At 43.1% G+C, this 16,563-nt stretch overlaps 1 protein-coding gene across 1 annotated transcript in view; it reads left to right on the top strand.

Moving 5' to 3' along the window:
* The first annotated feature begins 1,867 nt into the window (after nucleotides 1-1,867).
* Nucleotides 1,868-16,563, top strand: part of LOC124556266 (adhesion G protein-coupled receptor L4-like) — a 370,316-nt gene continuing 355,620 nt past the window's right edge. The window contains exon 1 of the mRNA XM_047130252.1: nucleotides 1,868-1,966. Coding sequence (XP_046986208.1) covers nucleotides 1,868-1,966 — 99 coding nt within the window. The remainder of the gene's footprint in view (nucleotides 1,967-16,563) is intronic.

Consider the following 16,563-nt stretch of genomic DNA (forward strand, 5'->3'; position numbering starts at 1 on the left):
CCTAATCCGATAGGACCGATGACCTCGCTGTTTGGTCCCCTCCCCCAAATCAACCCACCAGCCAATCAACTTATGAGTTCTTAAGTGCTATCAGCAGTCCACCTATCTCAGGTACTGCGCTTATAAAGTTGAAAAGAATAGTGTACAACGGTTGAGCAGCTTCCCACAACCCACGTATTCCTTTAATTAATACTAAGCGCTGCCCCAGATGGTGTCAGAGCGACGCATGAGTTACAGTGACGAATAGCGCTATACCCTGTGTTAATGCGCTGGAAGAATTTGGGACTATCAAATGTGTGGAGAACGTTGTCTGTCATTACATGTAGTGCCAGGAGTCAAGGACGGAAGAGGTAGCTTTGCTGTATGTCGGTGTTTTTCGTGATTAGGGTCTAGATCCTTTATTGCTCTTAAGGAAGCGTTAATTGAGAAAGGATACGAGCACATTTTAAAGAATTGTGCACTGCGTGCAATAGAGGAACAGTTCTAAGACGATGACTGTTTGTATCGGCATGACAGAGCACCCTGTCGTAAAGCAGCTTCTGTGAGGCAGCGGTTTTTGGACAATAACATTTCTGAAATTGACCGGCCTGCGCAGACTCCCAACTGAAACCCAAATGCAGCACCTGAAAGAATACCAAATAACGAAATTTTATTTATTGTTGGTGTAGTGTATATTAGGGAGAGTACATTATTAAATTTTTTTGTGAAAGGGCATACAGGTTGCGCCTTTAATTACATAGAGCTGTCTCTCCACAGCAACAACAATGGGTCTGATCTACATGTCTACTGACTCGCATTGAACGTGGGTGACAAATACGAGTATGTCATTCCATGCTATTTCCATTCTACACAGAGTTCACCAATTGCAGTGGCTAACCAGTGGTGATATGTCATTCCCTCAACAATCCACGTCTATATGTTTGGTGTGGGTGAAGATCCGGAGGAAGTGCTGCCGAGACATATCAGGATAGCACAGGTAGAATGCGTCCTTGCATTATCTTGTTGAAAGACAACATCATGGCGACCTTGAAGACAGGACACAGCCACTGGCCTTAACACGTCGGACCGGTAACCTCTGCTGTCCAGATAACCGGCTTTGTGAACCAGAGCATATTGTGTTGTGGATCCCATGGTACACCATACCAACACGCAAGGTGTTGGGCCATTAAGACGATGACGGATACAGCATGGCAATGGTTTTCTACTTGGAGTTTCCACACACGGATACGTCCAGATTGACGGTGTACGTGGAGTCGTGAGTCGTCTGTAGAGACTACGCGGTGCTACTCCTCTGTCCAGTGTTGTTGGGCGCACCACTGTCAGAGATAATTAAGGATACGAATGTAATGTATCTATTGATGAACAAATGGACACTGTGGAGGGGGGGTGGGAGGGAGAGAGAACCAAGCAATAGAATGTATATGTTAGTAATAGGCAGCCATACAAAGCGTTGTTTGGAAAATAAAAGCAACTGTTGTGTCTGCATTTGTAGGTGGCAGATACGAAGTAAATCGTTACACTACAAATACAAAGACGTGCAGTTACGTGGATAAAACTGACACACTTTTATCTACAATACTTACAGGCAGCTAAGCTGGCAAGATAAATTGTTAACTGATTCTGTTGAATTTACACTGCTTTATCTCAGAATTCTGTCTTTACTGCTGAGTGGTCGCTAGAAACTAACGAGTGTGGCGCTGGTGTCAATGGCGTACCTTCGGCGTGACTTTTTGGTGTCCGCTGCTGGATTTCTCTGAAAGTCGACTAATAATTCTACAAAGAGACGCGGAAGGATGCAGTTTGCACCGCTGTGTGCATGGTCATTTAAGGCGACCGCCATATGCATGTTTAGCGTCACTGGTCGGACATGCAGCGAATGACGAAGGATCTGGAGCGAGCACGGCTTCCGCTGGTGGACAGCCTGGAGTTATATGTGGAGTGGCGTGCTGGCAGCACGTGCGTGGACGTACGACAGTTGCCGATCCCGCAGCAGCCATTATTATTTCCAATCTACAAACAGCTTTTGGGAGCGAAATGATTGGCTGGAGGTAATTAGCCGAGCACTTGATACAGTACCTTCTTCCAGATTACGTAGTCTTTATGAATAATATCACTCGCAGTGTATGCGTTTTGAATTTCATAGCTTCGTAGCTGAATTTGCTTTCGCGGGGGAAGAGGTGGCCTTAAACGGACAAGATCCTTCTTAGCGGCACGTTCTCGTCAAAAAACATCAAAACTGGGTGAGGTAGTACCTGGCAGTAGGTGGCAGCACAATGCACCTAATATGAAAAACGTATGTTTTTTGGGGTGTCCGGACACTTTTGATCACATAGTGTATGTTTTTTACTGTCGTTTCTTGTTAAAAGTCCGCAGCTCGTGGTCGTGCGGTAGCGTTCTCGCTTCCCGCGCCCGGGTTCGATTCCCGGCGGGGTCAGGGATTTTCTCTGCCTCGTGATGACTGGGTGTTGTGTGATGTCCTTAGGTTAGTTAGGTTTAAGTAGTTCTAAGTTCTAGGGGACTGATGACCATAGATGTTAAGTCCCATAGTGCTCAGAGCCATTTGAACCATGTTTTGTTAACAAATACAACTTATTCCCAATAATTAGCAGCTTTTACTCAGCTAACGCTAGGCAGAAAGCTAATCTGCATTTGGGCCGCACTTCCTTGACTCCTGTGCAGACGGGCGTTCAGTATACTGCTACATCTATTTTCAATAAGCTCAAAAATGGTTCAAATGGCTCTGAGAACTATTGGACTTAATTTCTGAGGTGATCAGTCCCCTAAAACTTAGAACTACGTAAACCTAACTAACCTAAGGACATCACACATATCCATGCCCGAGGTAGGATTCGAACCTGCGACCGTAACGGTCGCTCGGTTCCAGACTGTAGCGCCTAGAACCGCTCAGCCACCCCGGCCGGCTTCAATAAGCTAGCACAAGAATTCAGAAATCTTAGCAGTAATCAAAGCGTTTTCAAATTGAAACTGGATAGTTTCCTCATGGGTCACTCCTTCTATTCTGTCGAAGAGTTCCTTGAAAAATTAATCTGATTCTTATGTTATATTGTTGACTGCGTTTGCTGGAAAAATAATGGCTTGGCCTTTTTTGGGTTCATAAACATTTTATTTTATCTGCTATTACTTTTATGTTGTAATTTCATGTACTGATACGTTCCATGACCTTGGAGATTTGCTCCCAAATTTTTTCCTTAAAAAAATCCTCACTAAAACTAAGACGGATTTGAGAGCTATAAAAATAGCAAGAGTAGTATTGCGCTGTTGAACATTAAAATTCCATCACCGTGAAGGTGGCCAGCAGCAGATTTCAGACTAGCGACAACTACATGCTTGGATATGTAAAGACCAAGTATGTGTAGCGCCATCTACATTCTTAATGCAGGAAAATGTTACCGAGTGGGTGTCTCATTCAGTACTCCAAGTATATTTTTTTTCTTACATTCATTAAATTTGGAAATTTGAGTTCCTACGGGACCAAACTTCTGAGATCACTGGTCCCTGGGCTTGCACACTACTCAATCTAACTTAAACTAACTTACGCTAGGGACTACACACACACCCATGCCCGAGGGAGGACTCGAAACTCCGACGGGGGGAGCCGCGCGAACCGTAGCACCGTAGCAAGGCGCCCCAGAGCTCGCGGCTTACATTCATTAAAGTTTGTGACACAAACATCTGCACAATACTGGCAGTGGGAGAATATGAATTTTCGAGGACTCAACATGGAAGAAGCGTTATTGGAACTGCTACAAACCAACAAGAACAGATGAGTTTTCGCTAACCACAAGTGGAAACTCTCGCGGTATTTGACTGGGTGTTGTGTGATGTCCTTAGGTTAGTTAGGTTTAAGTAGTTCTAAGTTCTAGGGGAATGATTACCATAGATGATAAGTCCCATAGTGCTCAGAGCCATTTGAACCATCTCGCGGTATTAGTGCCAGTGCCATCATGAAATCCAGTTTCGTTATCTCTTTTAATGAGAGTTTTGATTACTGCTAAGTTTTCCAGAAATTTCTCCAGTATAATTTTGCTGCTTATGACGTAATTGGCCCCATAGTTAGTGAGCTCCGTTTCTTGCTTGATCCTCTCATTACATAGAGAACTCCTAACTGTGCACTTCCCCATGTTTGCGAGTAGGTGTGTGTGAGTACTACAGTAGTCGCAATGAGTCTGCAATTACATTAGTTACAAAGATCTCGTTCACAGTCGTACTGAGTGGCAGAACTGAGACTATTAAATCGATATTGTAAGTTTGTTTGCATGACTCTTTTCTTTTTTGGGCAGAGTCCATGAGTCTCAATTGCACGTACGATCAGCCTTTGATGAAGAGGTTAGATAACAGTTATTACACCAGCCAAGCCCCTTATTATTTGGAGTTTTAGCAATTGTAGAACGCTATGCATTAGTTCAGGCAGCAGAGCAGCATCTTCAGTGGAATCAGAATGTCACTATAGAGACATTTGGTTATATCTCAGCCAGCTCTGATACATAGTCCCACAGCGCAACGTATATACGAGAGTGTGCCGAAAAGTAATGCCTCCGAATATTTATGCGGAGATTCTTAACGTTTTTTAAACAAAACAAGCATAATTAACATTCTACATATTTATTATTCATATCTGCATATTTATTTCTCAACGTAGTCACCATGGCGATGAACACATTTCTCCCAGTGAGACACCAGTTTGTTCATACCATCACTGTAAAAAGTTTGCTTTGTTGACGGAGATACAACAACACCTCGGCTTGCACCACTTCATCACAATCTAATCGAAGTCCTCGAAGGTGTTCTTTAATTTTTGAAACAGATGAAAAAAATGGTTCAAATAGCTCTGGGCACTATGGGACTTAACTTCTGAGGTCATCAGTCCCCTAGAACATAGAACTACTTAAACCTAACTAACCTAAGGACATCACACACATCCATGCGCGAGGCAGGATTCGAACCTGCGACCGTAGCGGTCTCACGGTTCCAGACTGTAGCGCCTAGAACCGCTCGGCCACCACGGCCGGCTGAAACAGATGAAAATCGCATGGTGCCGAGTCGGGACTGTGCAGTGGATGATAGATGTCAGTAAGCCAATGGTGTCGGATTATTGCAGATGTCGCAGCGCTCGTACACTATGTGATCAAAAGTATCCGGACATCCCCAAAAACATAAGGTTTCCATATTAGGTGCATTGTGCTGCCACCTACCGCCAGGTGCTCCATATCAGCTACCTCAATAGTCATTAGACATGGTGAGACAGCAGAATGGTGCGCTCCGCGGAACTTAAGGACTTCGGACGTGGTCAGGTGACTGGGTGTGCCGGCCGAAGTGGCCGTGCGGTTAAAGGCGCTGCAGTCTGGAACCGCACAACCGCTACGGTTGCAGGTTCGAATCCTGCCTCGGGCATGGATGTTTGTGATGTCCTTAGGTTAGTTAGGTTTAACTAGTTCTAAGTTCTAGTGGACTAATGACCTCAGCAGTTGAGTCCCATAGTGCTCAGAGCCATTTGAACCATTTTTTTGACTGGGTGTTCCTTGTGTCATACGTCTGTATCCGAGATTTCCACACTCCTAAACATTCCTAGGTCCGCTGTTTCCGATGTGATAGTGAAGTGGAAAAAGTGAAGGGAAAAATACAGCACAAAAGCGTACAGGCCGACCTCGGTTGTTGACTGACAGAGACCGCCGACAGTTGAAGAGAGTCGTAATGTGTAATAGGCAGACATCTACCCAGACCAACACACAGGAGTTCTTAACTGCATCAGGATCCACTGCATGTACTATGACAGTCAGGCGAGAGGTGAGAAAACTTAGATTTCTTGAAGAGACACACATCACGCCGGTAAATGCCAAACGACGCCTCGGTTGGTGTAAGGAGCGTAAACATTGGACGATTGAACAGTGGAAAAACGTTGTGTGGAGTGACAAATCACGATACATAATGTGGCGATTCGATGGCAGGGAGTGGGTATGGCTAACGCCCGGTGAACGTCATCTGCCAGCATTTGTAGTGCCAACAGTAAAATTGGGAGACGGAGGTGTTATAGTGTCGTCGTGTTTTTCACGGAGGGGGCTTACACCCAATGTTGTTCAGCGTGGCACTATCACAGCACAGGCCTACATTGAGGTTTAAGCACCTTCTTGCTTCCCACTGTTGAAGAGCAATTCGGGGATGGCTATTCCATCTTTCAACACGATCGAGCACTTGTACATAATACACGGCCTGTGGCGGAGTGGTTACACGATAATAACATCCCTGTAATGTACTGGCTTGCACAGAGTCTTGACCTGAATCCTACAGAACATCTTTGGGATGTTTTGGAACGCCGACTTCACGCCAGGCCTCACCGACCGACATCGATACCTCTCCTCAGTGCAGCTCTCCGTGAAGAATGGGCTGCCATTCCCCAAGAAACCTTCCAGCACCTGATTGAACGTATGCCTGCGAGAGTGGAAGCTGTCATCAAGGATAATGGTGGTCCAACACCGTACTGGATACCACCATTACCGATGGAGGGCGCCTTGAACTTGTAAGTCATTTTGAACCAGGTGTTCACATAATTTTGATCACATAGTGTATGTACTCTGGTACTGTCATGCCAACGAAGAAGGTGCTCCATGCTTGGACTAGCTCTTCGAATTCGTGTTTAAGTTTTCTGATTATCTTGCAGTACTTTGCAGAGTTCATGATTATGTCTTTAAGCATGAATTCCAAATGCACCACACCGTGAACATCCCAGAACGATGTGAGCATGACTTTGCCTGCTGATAGCATGGTCTTGAAATTTCTTTGGCATCGATGGTCTTTCGTCTCGAAACTTCATTAACGCTCTCTTCCTTTCGGCGTCAAATGGTAAACCAGCTTCCATCACCTGTCACACTTTTGTTAAGGAACCCATTACTCTCACGCTCGAAACGCAAAAGAATTTGTTGACAAATGTCCAATAACTTCCGTTTCCTGTCAGGAGTGAACATTCGAGAAACCCACCATGCTCGCGGTTCCCTGTACGGCCGTTCTGCAATGACGGCCTGTAAACGCTCTTGTGATAGATCACACTTACCTGAGACCTGTATCTGTATTATCCAATGGTTTTCTCTGATGGGTTCAACAGTCCGGTTCTGATGAGTCTCATTGGTTACCGTACGCGGTCGTCCACTCCAAGCTCTGTCACACTCGTTGACGTTAACACCAACGTTTCCTTCATTACGAGCACGAGCAACCGAACCTCGCACATTTCTGACGTCGATACACTCATCAACCTACACAGCTTTCATTATTGTAGGGATTTCAGTTGGAGGCACGCTTTCTGCGGCCAGAAACTTGATTACAACACGCTGTTTCTCGAGCACCGATATAGCTACGTTACACACCGTCGTGTTACAGGCTAGAAGTCAGAACGCTCTAGCGGCAGAAGGTTGCAACCTGAGTCAGCGAATCGGAAAAGTCGGCCAAGTAATATGCATCACATGTAATACCTCAACCTATGTTAAGAACAGGATAAAAAATTCGGAGGCAACACTTTTCAGCCTCGTACATCAGTAAGTCATGTTCTGCTTGTTCACACAGTAAACATCATTCATCGTGATCTCAGTGTTTAGCCTCAAATTCATGCCAGAACTGTAGAAATGACACGCCCAATGCTAGTATTACCAGATATTTTACCACGTCAGAAGTGCTTTTTAGACTCATGACGTCTATCGGTCACCTCGTTTCGAGCAGGATAATGATGCATCATACACATATACACACATGCATCATGCACACATGAGAATCTGGAGAAAGGCTGAGATCAGAAAAATAGTTCTTAGTTAAGAATCCTACGACGACCAGTCTAGGTCTGGATCGATACTACAATGTTAGTCTCATTGACAGATTGGGAAACATTCCTCCCGTTTAGACATTCCAAAGTTGACATCTCACAGCCATTTGTTCTCGTTCGAAAGGTGCTCGGTTTCCATGGAAAGTCATTTCACGGTTCCAATAATCAACAAACACATAATAATTTTTATAGTACTGCACCCAAACACCTAAAACATGTATAGACTGAATCTCTTTAATCAGAAGAAAACAGGCTAACCACTCGTGTACCGAGGAATCATACTGATTAAAGCATTCCACCAGTCGAGAATTTACGTGTATTCCGTCATTTTTCCCGGGTTCAGGATGCCCCTTGAGTTTATCTTGGGAAAACTCACTGTTAATTTGCTACTTTTCCCTACGCCACTGTCTGTCTTTTAAAGAATGGATTCTTCTTCTTCTTTCCAAGGAGTCTGACTCTCTTCGAACAGCAGTCTCTTTTACTCTACTTCACAGTATCGTATATCTGTTGCATCACGTTTAGCCACTCAAGGTGCTCACAACTCTTTTGTGAGTAGGTGGGTTGCTAGCACGAGGCCTCAAACTATTTGTAGTTCTTCTTCCTTTCTTTTACTGCATTCTTACTCTCTGACTATACCTTTTCTCATTCTTGGCCTGTAGGACAGATTCCCTCTTCACAAGCTGACTTGTTTGTAGGACATTGATTATGACTGTTCCCACTTTGTTTATTTACTTTACAGGAATTATTTCGCTTAACTCATTTTTTGGACTCTATATCCGAGCCTGACCCCCACACCTTCAATTGTTTTACATAAATGCCGACCGTTCAGGGAAGGTCGCTTAGTACTCAGCCCCGTAGCCAGTACAAGTGAGGGGTCATCACGTGCCCGGCCATTGGTTGCCCCTGACTATGCAGGAAACAGATTATTGATGCCCGAAGTGTTATTTAACCAAGGGTCTAGAGGGGTAGCTGCTTGTCCGATTGGGAGCACAAGCAATAAGAGCAATGGCCAACAAGACAAGTGGCCATTCGTTTTGCAGGCTTGCTCCCGTGGGACAGAAGAAGAAGCCTTTTTAATCTTTTTCTTTGGCCAGATATTGTGAAACCTACATCATTTTTCCTTTTCTGGTGTTCTGTGTCTTAGTAGTAAGACGCTGTTATAAAAAACATTAGTTCCTCAAACAGTCTCCGCAATTTGTAAGTAAAACAAGGAAAATAAAGATTAATAAGACACAAAATTATAAAACCAATCGTATAATATCAGTTCCGACGTTAACAGACGACATCGTGCCTTCGCCTGTCGTCAATAACGAATCATTTTTCTCACGAATCCTTGGCGGTCAAGTTCTGTTCCATTACCGGTACACATGAAAGACGCTGTTTTAAATGTGTCGTGGAATATTTCGACGTTGCGTTCTGTTCCGTTCCGTGACGTCCAATTTGAATCGGCTTTTAAACAATGTTCTACACTCGTTCTTCCTTCCATTCCTCTAATTATCCATTGTAACACAAATATAATGCGGCAATAGCCCTTATACCTCTCACCTATACTATGCCGCTACGCATTTGATGTAGCACATGAACAGGTAGTATGAATCAGTCATTAGATTAAACTTAACTTGACTGCAGTTAAGGCAGGCTAGACTTGCAACCTCATCCTGTCACTAAAATCACAACCTCTACAACTTAAAAGTCTCCAGTTCCTCCACATCACATTGGCTGTTGTTATTATTTTTATTATTGTTGTAATTGTTATTATAAGCAGTAACATTTGCCGTGATACGAAGATTCTTAAAAATGGTTCAAATGGCTCTGAGCACTATGGGACTTAACTCCTGAGGTCATCAGTCCCCTAGAACTTAGAACTACTTAAACCTAACTAACCTAAGGACACCACACACATCCATGCACGATGCAGGATTCCAACCTGCGACCGTAGCAGTCGCGCGGTTCCAGACTGTAGCGCCTAGAACCGCTCGGTCACTCTGGTCGGCGAAGATTCTTATTTGTCACCACCATGCCGACTGGACATGTAGCATTCAAGCAAATAAGGTATTTGTAGATATACAGGGTGTAACAAGAATAAGTGGTACCTTAATATGTACACACACCAGTGCATTGGTTGTTTTCTCTCTGTGTCGAATAGTCTTCCGACAAACATTACGACCTGATTTTTCTGCATGGTCACAACTACACCACCAACTGAACTAAGCCTGTCAGTATACACAAACTGTTTTGCGTCCACATGTCTGCCCACAGAAAATAAGCATTAATGGCTTGCTCTTGTCAAATGAACTTCAAGGTATTATGCAGCCAAAAGCATACAACTTGTAGTTGCTATAATTATTTGTCTGCAGATAATGTAAATATACTGATGTAATGTTGTGCAATACACTGCCACCAGTATAAATATCTGTACTTTTACCTATTACACCATTTTCCAGGATGAACGGTCAGTCTTCAAGGATATTACAGGAACGCTCATTTGAAACAAAAACTTCATATAGATATATCCCGAATAGAATTCATTTAATGTCACTGTCGTACATTTTTCATGTGCTGTTGTTGTTGTTGTTGTTGTTGTTGTGGTCTTCAGTCCTGAGACTGGTTTGATGCAGCTCTCCATGCTATTCTGTCCTGTGCAAGCTGCTTCATCTCCCAGTACCTACTGCAGCCTACATCCTTCTGAATCTGCTTAGTGTATTCATCTCTTGGTCTCCCTCTACGATTTTTACCCTCCACGTGGCCCTCCAATACTTAATTGGTGATCCCTCGGTGTCTCAGAACATGTCCTACCAACCGATCCCTTCTTCTAGTCAAGTTGTGCCACAAACTCCTCTTCTCCCCAATTCTATTCAATACCTCCTCATTAGTTATGTGATCTACCCATCTAATCTTCAGCATTCTTCTGCAGCACCGCATTTCGAAAGCTTCTATTCTCTTCTTGTCTAAGCTATTTATCGTCCACGTTTCACTTCCGCCGGCCGCGGTGGTCTAGCGGTTCTAGGCGCTCAGTGCGGAACCGCTTGACTGCTACGGTCGCAGGTTCGAATCCTGCCTCGGGCATGGATGTGTGTGATGTCCTTAGGTTAGTTAGGTTTAAGTAGTTCTACGTTCTAGGGGACTGATGAGCACAGATGTTAAGTCCCATAGTGCTCAGAGCCATTTGAACCATTTTTTTTCACGTCCATACACGGCTACACTCTATACAAATACGACTTCCTGACATTTAAATCTATACTCGATGTCAACAATTTTTTCTTCTTCAGAAACGCTTTCCTTGCCATTGCCAGTCTACATTTTATATCCTCTCTACTTCGACCATCATCAGTTATTTTGCTTCCCAAATAGCAAAACTACTTTAAGTGTCTCATTTCCTAATCTAATTCCATCAGCATCACCCGACTTAATTCGACTACATTCCATTATCCTAGTTTTGCTTTTGTTGATGTTCATCTTATACCCTCCTTTCAAGACACTGTCCATTCCGTTCAACTGCTCTTCCAAGTCCTTTGCTGTCTCTGACAGAATTACAATGTCATCGGCGAACCTCAAAGTTTTTATTTCTTCTCCATGGATTTTAATACCTACTCCAAACTTTTCTTTTGTTTCCTTTTTTGCTTGCTCAATATACAGATTGAATAACATCGGGGAGAGGCTACAACCCTGTCTCACTCTCTTCCCAACCACTGCTTCCCTTTCATACCCCTCGACTCTTATAACTACCATCTGCTTTCTGTACAAATTGTAAATAGCCTTTCGCTCTCTGTATTTTACCCCTGCCACCTTCAGAATTTGAAAGAGAGTATTCCAATCAACATTGTCAAAAGCTTTCTCTAAGTCTACAAATGCTAGAAACGTAGGTATGCCTTTCCTTAATCTTTCTTCTAAGATAAGTCGTAGGGTCAGTATTGCCTCACGTGTTCCAACATTTCTACGGAATCCAAACTGATCTTCCCCGAGGACGGCTTCTATCAGTTTTTCCATTCGTCTGTGAAGAATTCGCGTTAGTATTTTGCAGCTGTGACTTATTAAACTGATAGTTCGGTAAGTTTCACATCTGTCAACACCTGCTTTCTTTGGAAATTACTATATTCTTCTTGAAGTCTGAGGGTATTTCGCCTGTCTCATACATCTTTCTCACCAGATGGTAGAGTTTTTTCAGGACTGGCTCTCCCAAGGCTGTCAGTAGTTCTAATGGGATGTTGTCTACTCCGGGGCCTTGTTTCGACTTAGGTCCTTCAGTGCTCTGTCAAACTCTTCACGCAATATCACATCTTTCAATTCATCCTCATTTACATCCTCTTCCATTTCCATAATATTGTCCTCAAGTACATCGCCCTTGTATAGACCCTCTATATACTCCTTCCACCCTTCTGCTTTCCATTCTTTGCTTAGAACTGGGTTCCCACCAAAGCTCTTGATATTCATACAAGTGGCGCCCTTTTCTCCAAAGGTCTCTTTAATTTTCCTGTAGTCAATATCTATCTTACCCCTAGTGAGATAAGCCTCTACATCCTTACATTTGTCCTCTTGCCATTCCTGCTTAGCCATTTTGCACTTCCTGTCGATATCATTTTTGAGACGTTTGTATTCCTTTTTGCCTGCTTCATTTACTGTATTTTTATATTTTCTCCTTTCATCAATTAGATTCAATATTTCTTCTGTTACCTAAGGGTTTCTACTAGCTCTCGTCATTTTACTTATTTGATCCTCTGCTGCCTTCACTATTTCATCCCACAAAGCTATCCATTCTTCTTCTACTGTATTTCTTTCCCCCATTCCTGTCAATTGTTCCCTTATGCTCTCCCTGAAACTTTGTACAACCTCTGGTTCTTTCAGTTTATCCAGGTCCCCTCTCCTTAAATTCCCACCTTTTTGCAGTTTCTTCAGTTTTAATCTACAGTTCATAACCAATAGATCGTGGTCAGAGTCCACATCTGCCCCTGGAAATGTCTTACAATTTAAAACTTGGTTCCTAAATCTCTGTCTTACCATTATATAATCTACCTGATACCTTTTAGTTTCTGCAGGGTACTTCCGTGTATACAACCTTCTTTCATGATTCTTAAACCAAGTGTTCGATATGATTAAGTTATGCTCTGTGCAAAATTCTACCAGGCGGCTTCCTCTTTCATTTCTTAGCCCCAATCCATATTCACCTACTATGTTTCCTACTCTTGAATTCCAGTCACCCATGACTATTAAATTTTCGTCTTCCTTCACTACCTGAATAATTTCTTTTATCTCATCATACATTTCATCAATTTATTCGTCATCTGCAGAGCTAGTTGGCATATAAACTTGTACTAGTGTGGTAGGCGTGGGCTTCGTGTCTATCTTGGCCACAATAATGCGTTCACTATGCTGTTTGTAGTAGCTTGCCCGTACTCCTATTTTTTTATTCATTATTAAACCTACTCCTGCATTACCCCTATTTGATTTTGTATTTATAACCCTGTATTCACCTGACCAACAGTTTTGTTCCTCCTGCCACCGAACTTCACTAATTCCCACTATATCTAACTTTAACCTATCCATTTCCCTTTTTAAATTTTCTAACCTACCTGCCCGATTAAGGGATCTGATATTCCATGCTCCGACCCGTAGAACGCCAGTTTTCTTTCTCCTGATAACAACGTCCTCTTGAGTACTCCCCGCCCGGAGATCCGAATGGGGGAATATTTTACCTCCGGAATATTTTACCCAAGAGGAAGCCATCATCATTTAATCATACAGTAAAGCTGCATGCCCTCGGGAAATATTACGGCTGTAGTTCCCCCTTGCTTTCAGCCGTTCGCAATACCAGAACAGCAAGGCCATTTTGGTTAGTGTTACAAGGCCAGATCAGTCAATCATCCAGACTGTTGCCCCTGCAACTACTGAAAAGGCTGCTGCCCCTCTTCAGGAACCACACGTTTGTCTGGCCCAGGGCCGGCCAGAAATCCGGCACGCGTGCGGTACTCCTGCACATGTGCAACTTCCGGGTCACAGCGTGCACGCCGCAGCCGTCAGCGTTCATGTAGTGCATGTTTCTACGCACGGATGTCGCTTTATCCACTTGCTGGGATACTCTGTACCGGCGCATTCTAATGCTCTTTCCACAGCTTGCAAGCCAACCATGGGAAGGTATTACGCATATTAAACATTTAAAACACTGTCACAGTCTACTCATTCACGATTTCAAATAACATTAAACTAATGCAAGGTTTCCTATAACTAATTCTCGGTGCCCTCAGTTACACCCATATAATTTCTGTCTCACTAACCTCTGAACAGAATGATAACCGCAGACCTCTCGATGATCACCTGTTATTTCAATACCATTATTGCTATATCTTTCATCAGTTCCGTCCGAAATCTGCATAATAACCGACAATTAGATGAATGTTATGTTTTATCGACTTCAGCTGAGCGTAGCCCTTCACACATTAAAAAAAAGCTCCTAAATGTTAGTATACATTGGAACAATCGGTTTAATGACCAATTTTCCTGATAATAATGTAACATGGAGCAGAATGAGGCAATAATGCACAGTTAGTAAACAATAATTTTTAATAATGAAAGGAATAAATCCAAACACGTTTATCACTGGTCATGAGAAGTGTTATAGTTAATATCGGGCACAAAAGCACGGCTCATTGACAGACGCAAGCAGTTTCGAAGATTTTCATCACTTAAGCTTGAACGAAACCTCGATTTATTCATTTTCATCGCCGAGAAAAATCTTTCACAAACATATGTCGACCCGTACATGTACGTAACTCCCGCGTCTTCTCGGTGCAGGAGTGGAAATTCTTGTTGTGAAAAGTTTTCGTAGAATTCTTTTGTACTTCGCACTGCAAAGAACTTGTCCTTCAGTCTTGTATTGCACTGTAGGTCGATCAGTTCCATCTGTAGATCATTCGGAGCATCTGCAACTGACGACGAGAACGGTCGAGCAAGGAGGCGAATGACAGGTGACAAACTCGTAACATTTGCAAATCGTACTCGAAATTGTTTCTTAATTTTTATAATTATTGACGCTTATTCTTGAAATCTAGCACTTTCATGGACCAGTCCAAGAGTCGGGAAATGTGCAGTGTTTTCTGTCAATAGCGCAAGCTTCCTTTCAAAGGCATTTACTTTTTCCAACATGTCAGAAATTGAATTATTTTCACCTTGCAAACTGACGTTCAGGCTGTTCATGTGAGACGTAATGTCCACGAGAAATGTAAGGTCTGATATCCAACAAGGGTCTTCCAACATAGGTTCACTTTTTCCATTCTCATGTAAGAATGTTACTATGACCAAACGTAAATCAAAAAATATTTTCAGCATTTTACCTCGACTGAGCCAGCGTACTTCGTTATAGTAAGATATGTCGCCGTATTCCGCTCTTAATTCCTCCAAGAACCACCGGAACTGGCGATGCGTAAGCCCATGTGCCCTCAGATACTTTACAGTACGCACAACAATTTGCATGACGTTTGCTATCGTTACTGATTTTGCACAAAGCGCCTTTCGATGCAGAATGCAGTGAATTCCATACAACGTCTCGTCTGTGCGCCCTAGCTTTTTGCGCATCCGTGCTATGAGTCCTCTCTGATGGCCTTGCATTGATGGTGCTCCATCTGTGGTCACTGAGACTAACCGATTCCAGTCCATACCGACACCATCAATCGCTTGCTCGACAGCTTGGAGGAAGTCCGCACCTGTAGTAGTCCCTTTCAAAGGTACTAAGTTCAAAACGTCCTCTGTTACACAAAGTGCGTTATCGACACTGCTGTGGCCTGTTGTGGGATTGTGAACCACTGAGGATTACGGCGGGACGAAGTCTCTCCGTCCTTTCTAGGTCCCTGGTTTAATACAATACAATGCAAACGGCGTTAAATTTCCTACAAAAAATATCCTGTTAATTTTTTTCCCTGGGACTAATAGTTTGCCCGTAGAAGAGAGAATATGGAAAGTGATTTCCATTTATGGTACAGCAACCAGTATGCAAAATGTGCTGAAAACAACAGTCTTAGTTGCAAAATTTATTTATTGCTTTATTTCTTCGTGACGCACGTTTAGCCTAATACAAGGCATCTTCAGATTGACCTATACAAATTACAACTGTATCATAAAGGATCGATCCTAACTTGCAACCGGAAAGATTACAGATTTAATTTAAAAAAACTTACCAGTATCGTGTTGGTAAGTGGGTTTTGGATGCCACGACTTCATATGGATATATACCGTATTCTGAATGGTTCGCAAGATACAAACACATTTAATGCCAGAGGCGGTGTCGCCAAACGTATTCGTCGTTTGGGTTCCTAAAATCGAACAACAGAGCAATGCAAAAACTGGACATGGGACTGTAGTAAGGATCGAGTCCGAGCGAAAATCTGTGTAGGCTTATATGCTATCGTCTGCGCTATGAGAACAACTGACACTAATTTTGTGGCGGGACGCTTAAATTTGCGCTCACAACGGCCTGATTGGCTAACTGCAATGCTAATGGACAGGGAAACGGCGCAACGTGCCGATTTTTTTCTTGACAATTACTTCTCAGCACAAACTACGCTGCAACACCCTTACCACATTTTTAGCCTGTTTCCGACCACCTGTATATACACAGGGGGTATCAAAAAGAATCATCCGATTTGGCAGGTCTACGTTTCTGGCACTAATAAACATATACCGTGAGTTTTTTTTTTTGATGCAAGGGAAACTCAAAAAGTTTTCTTTTTCATACCATTTCATAGGTATTC

Source organism: Schistocerca americana, chromosome X (assembly GCF_021461395.2).
Source record: "Schistocerca americana isolate TAMUIC-IGC-003095 chromosome X, iqSchAmer2.1, whole genome shotgun sequence".
Classification (NCBI taxonomy): Eukaryota; Metazoa; Arthropoda; class Insecta; order Orthoptera; family Acrididae; genus Schistocerca; species Schistocerca americana.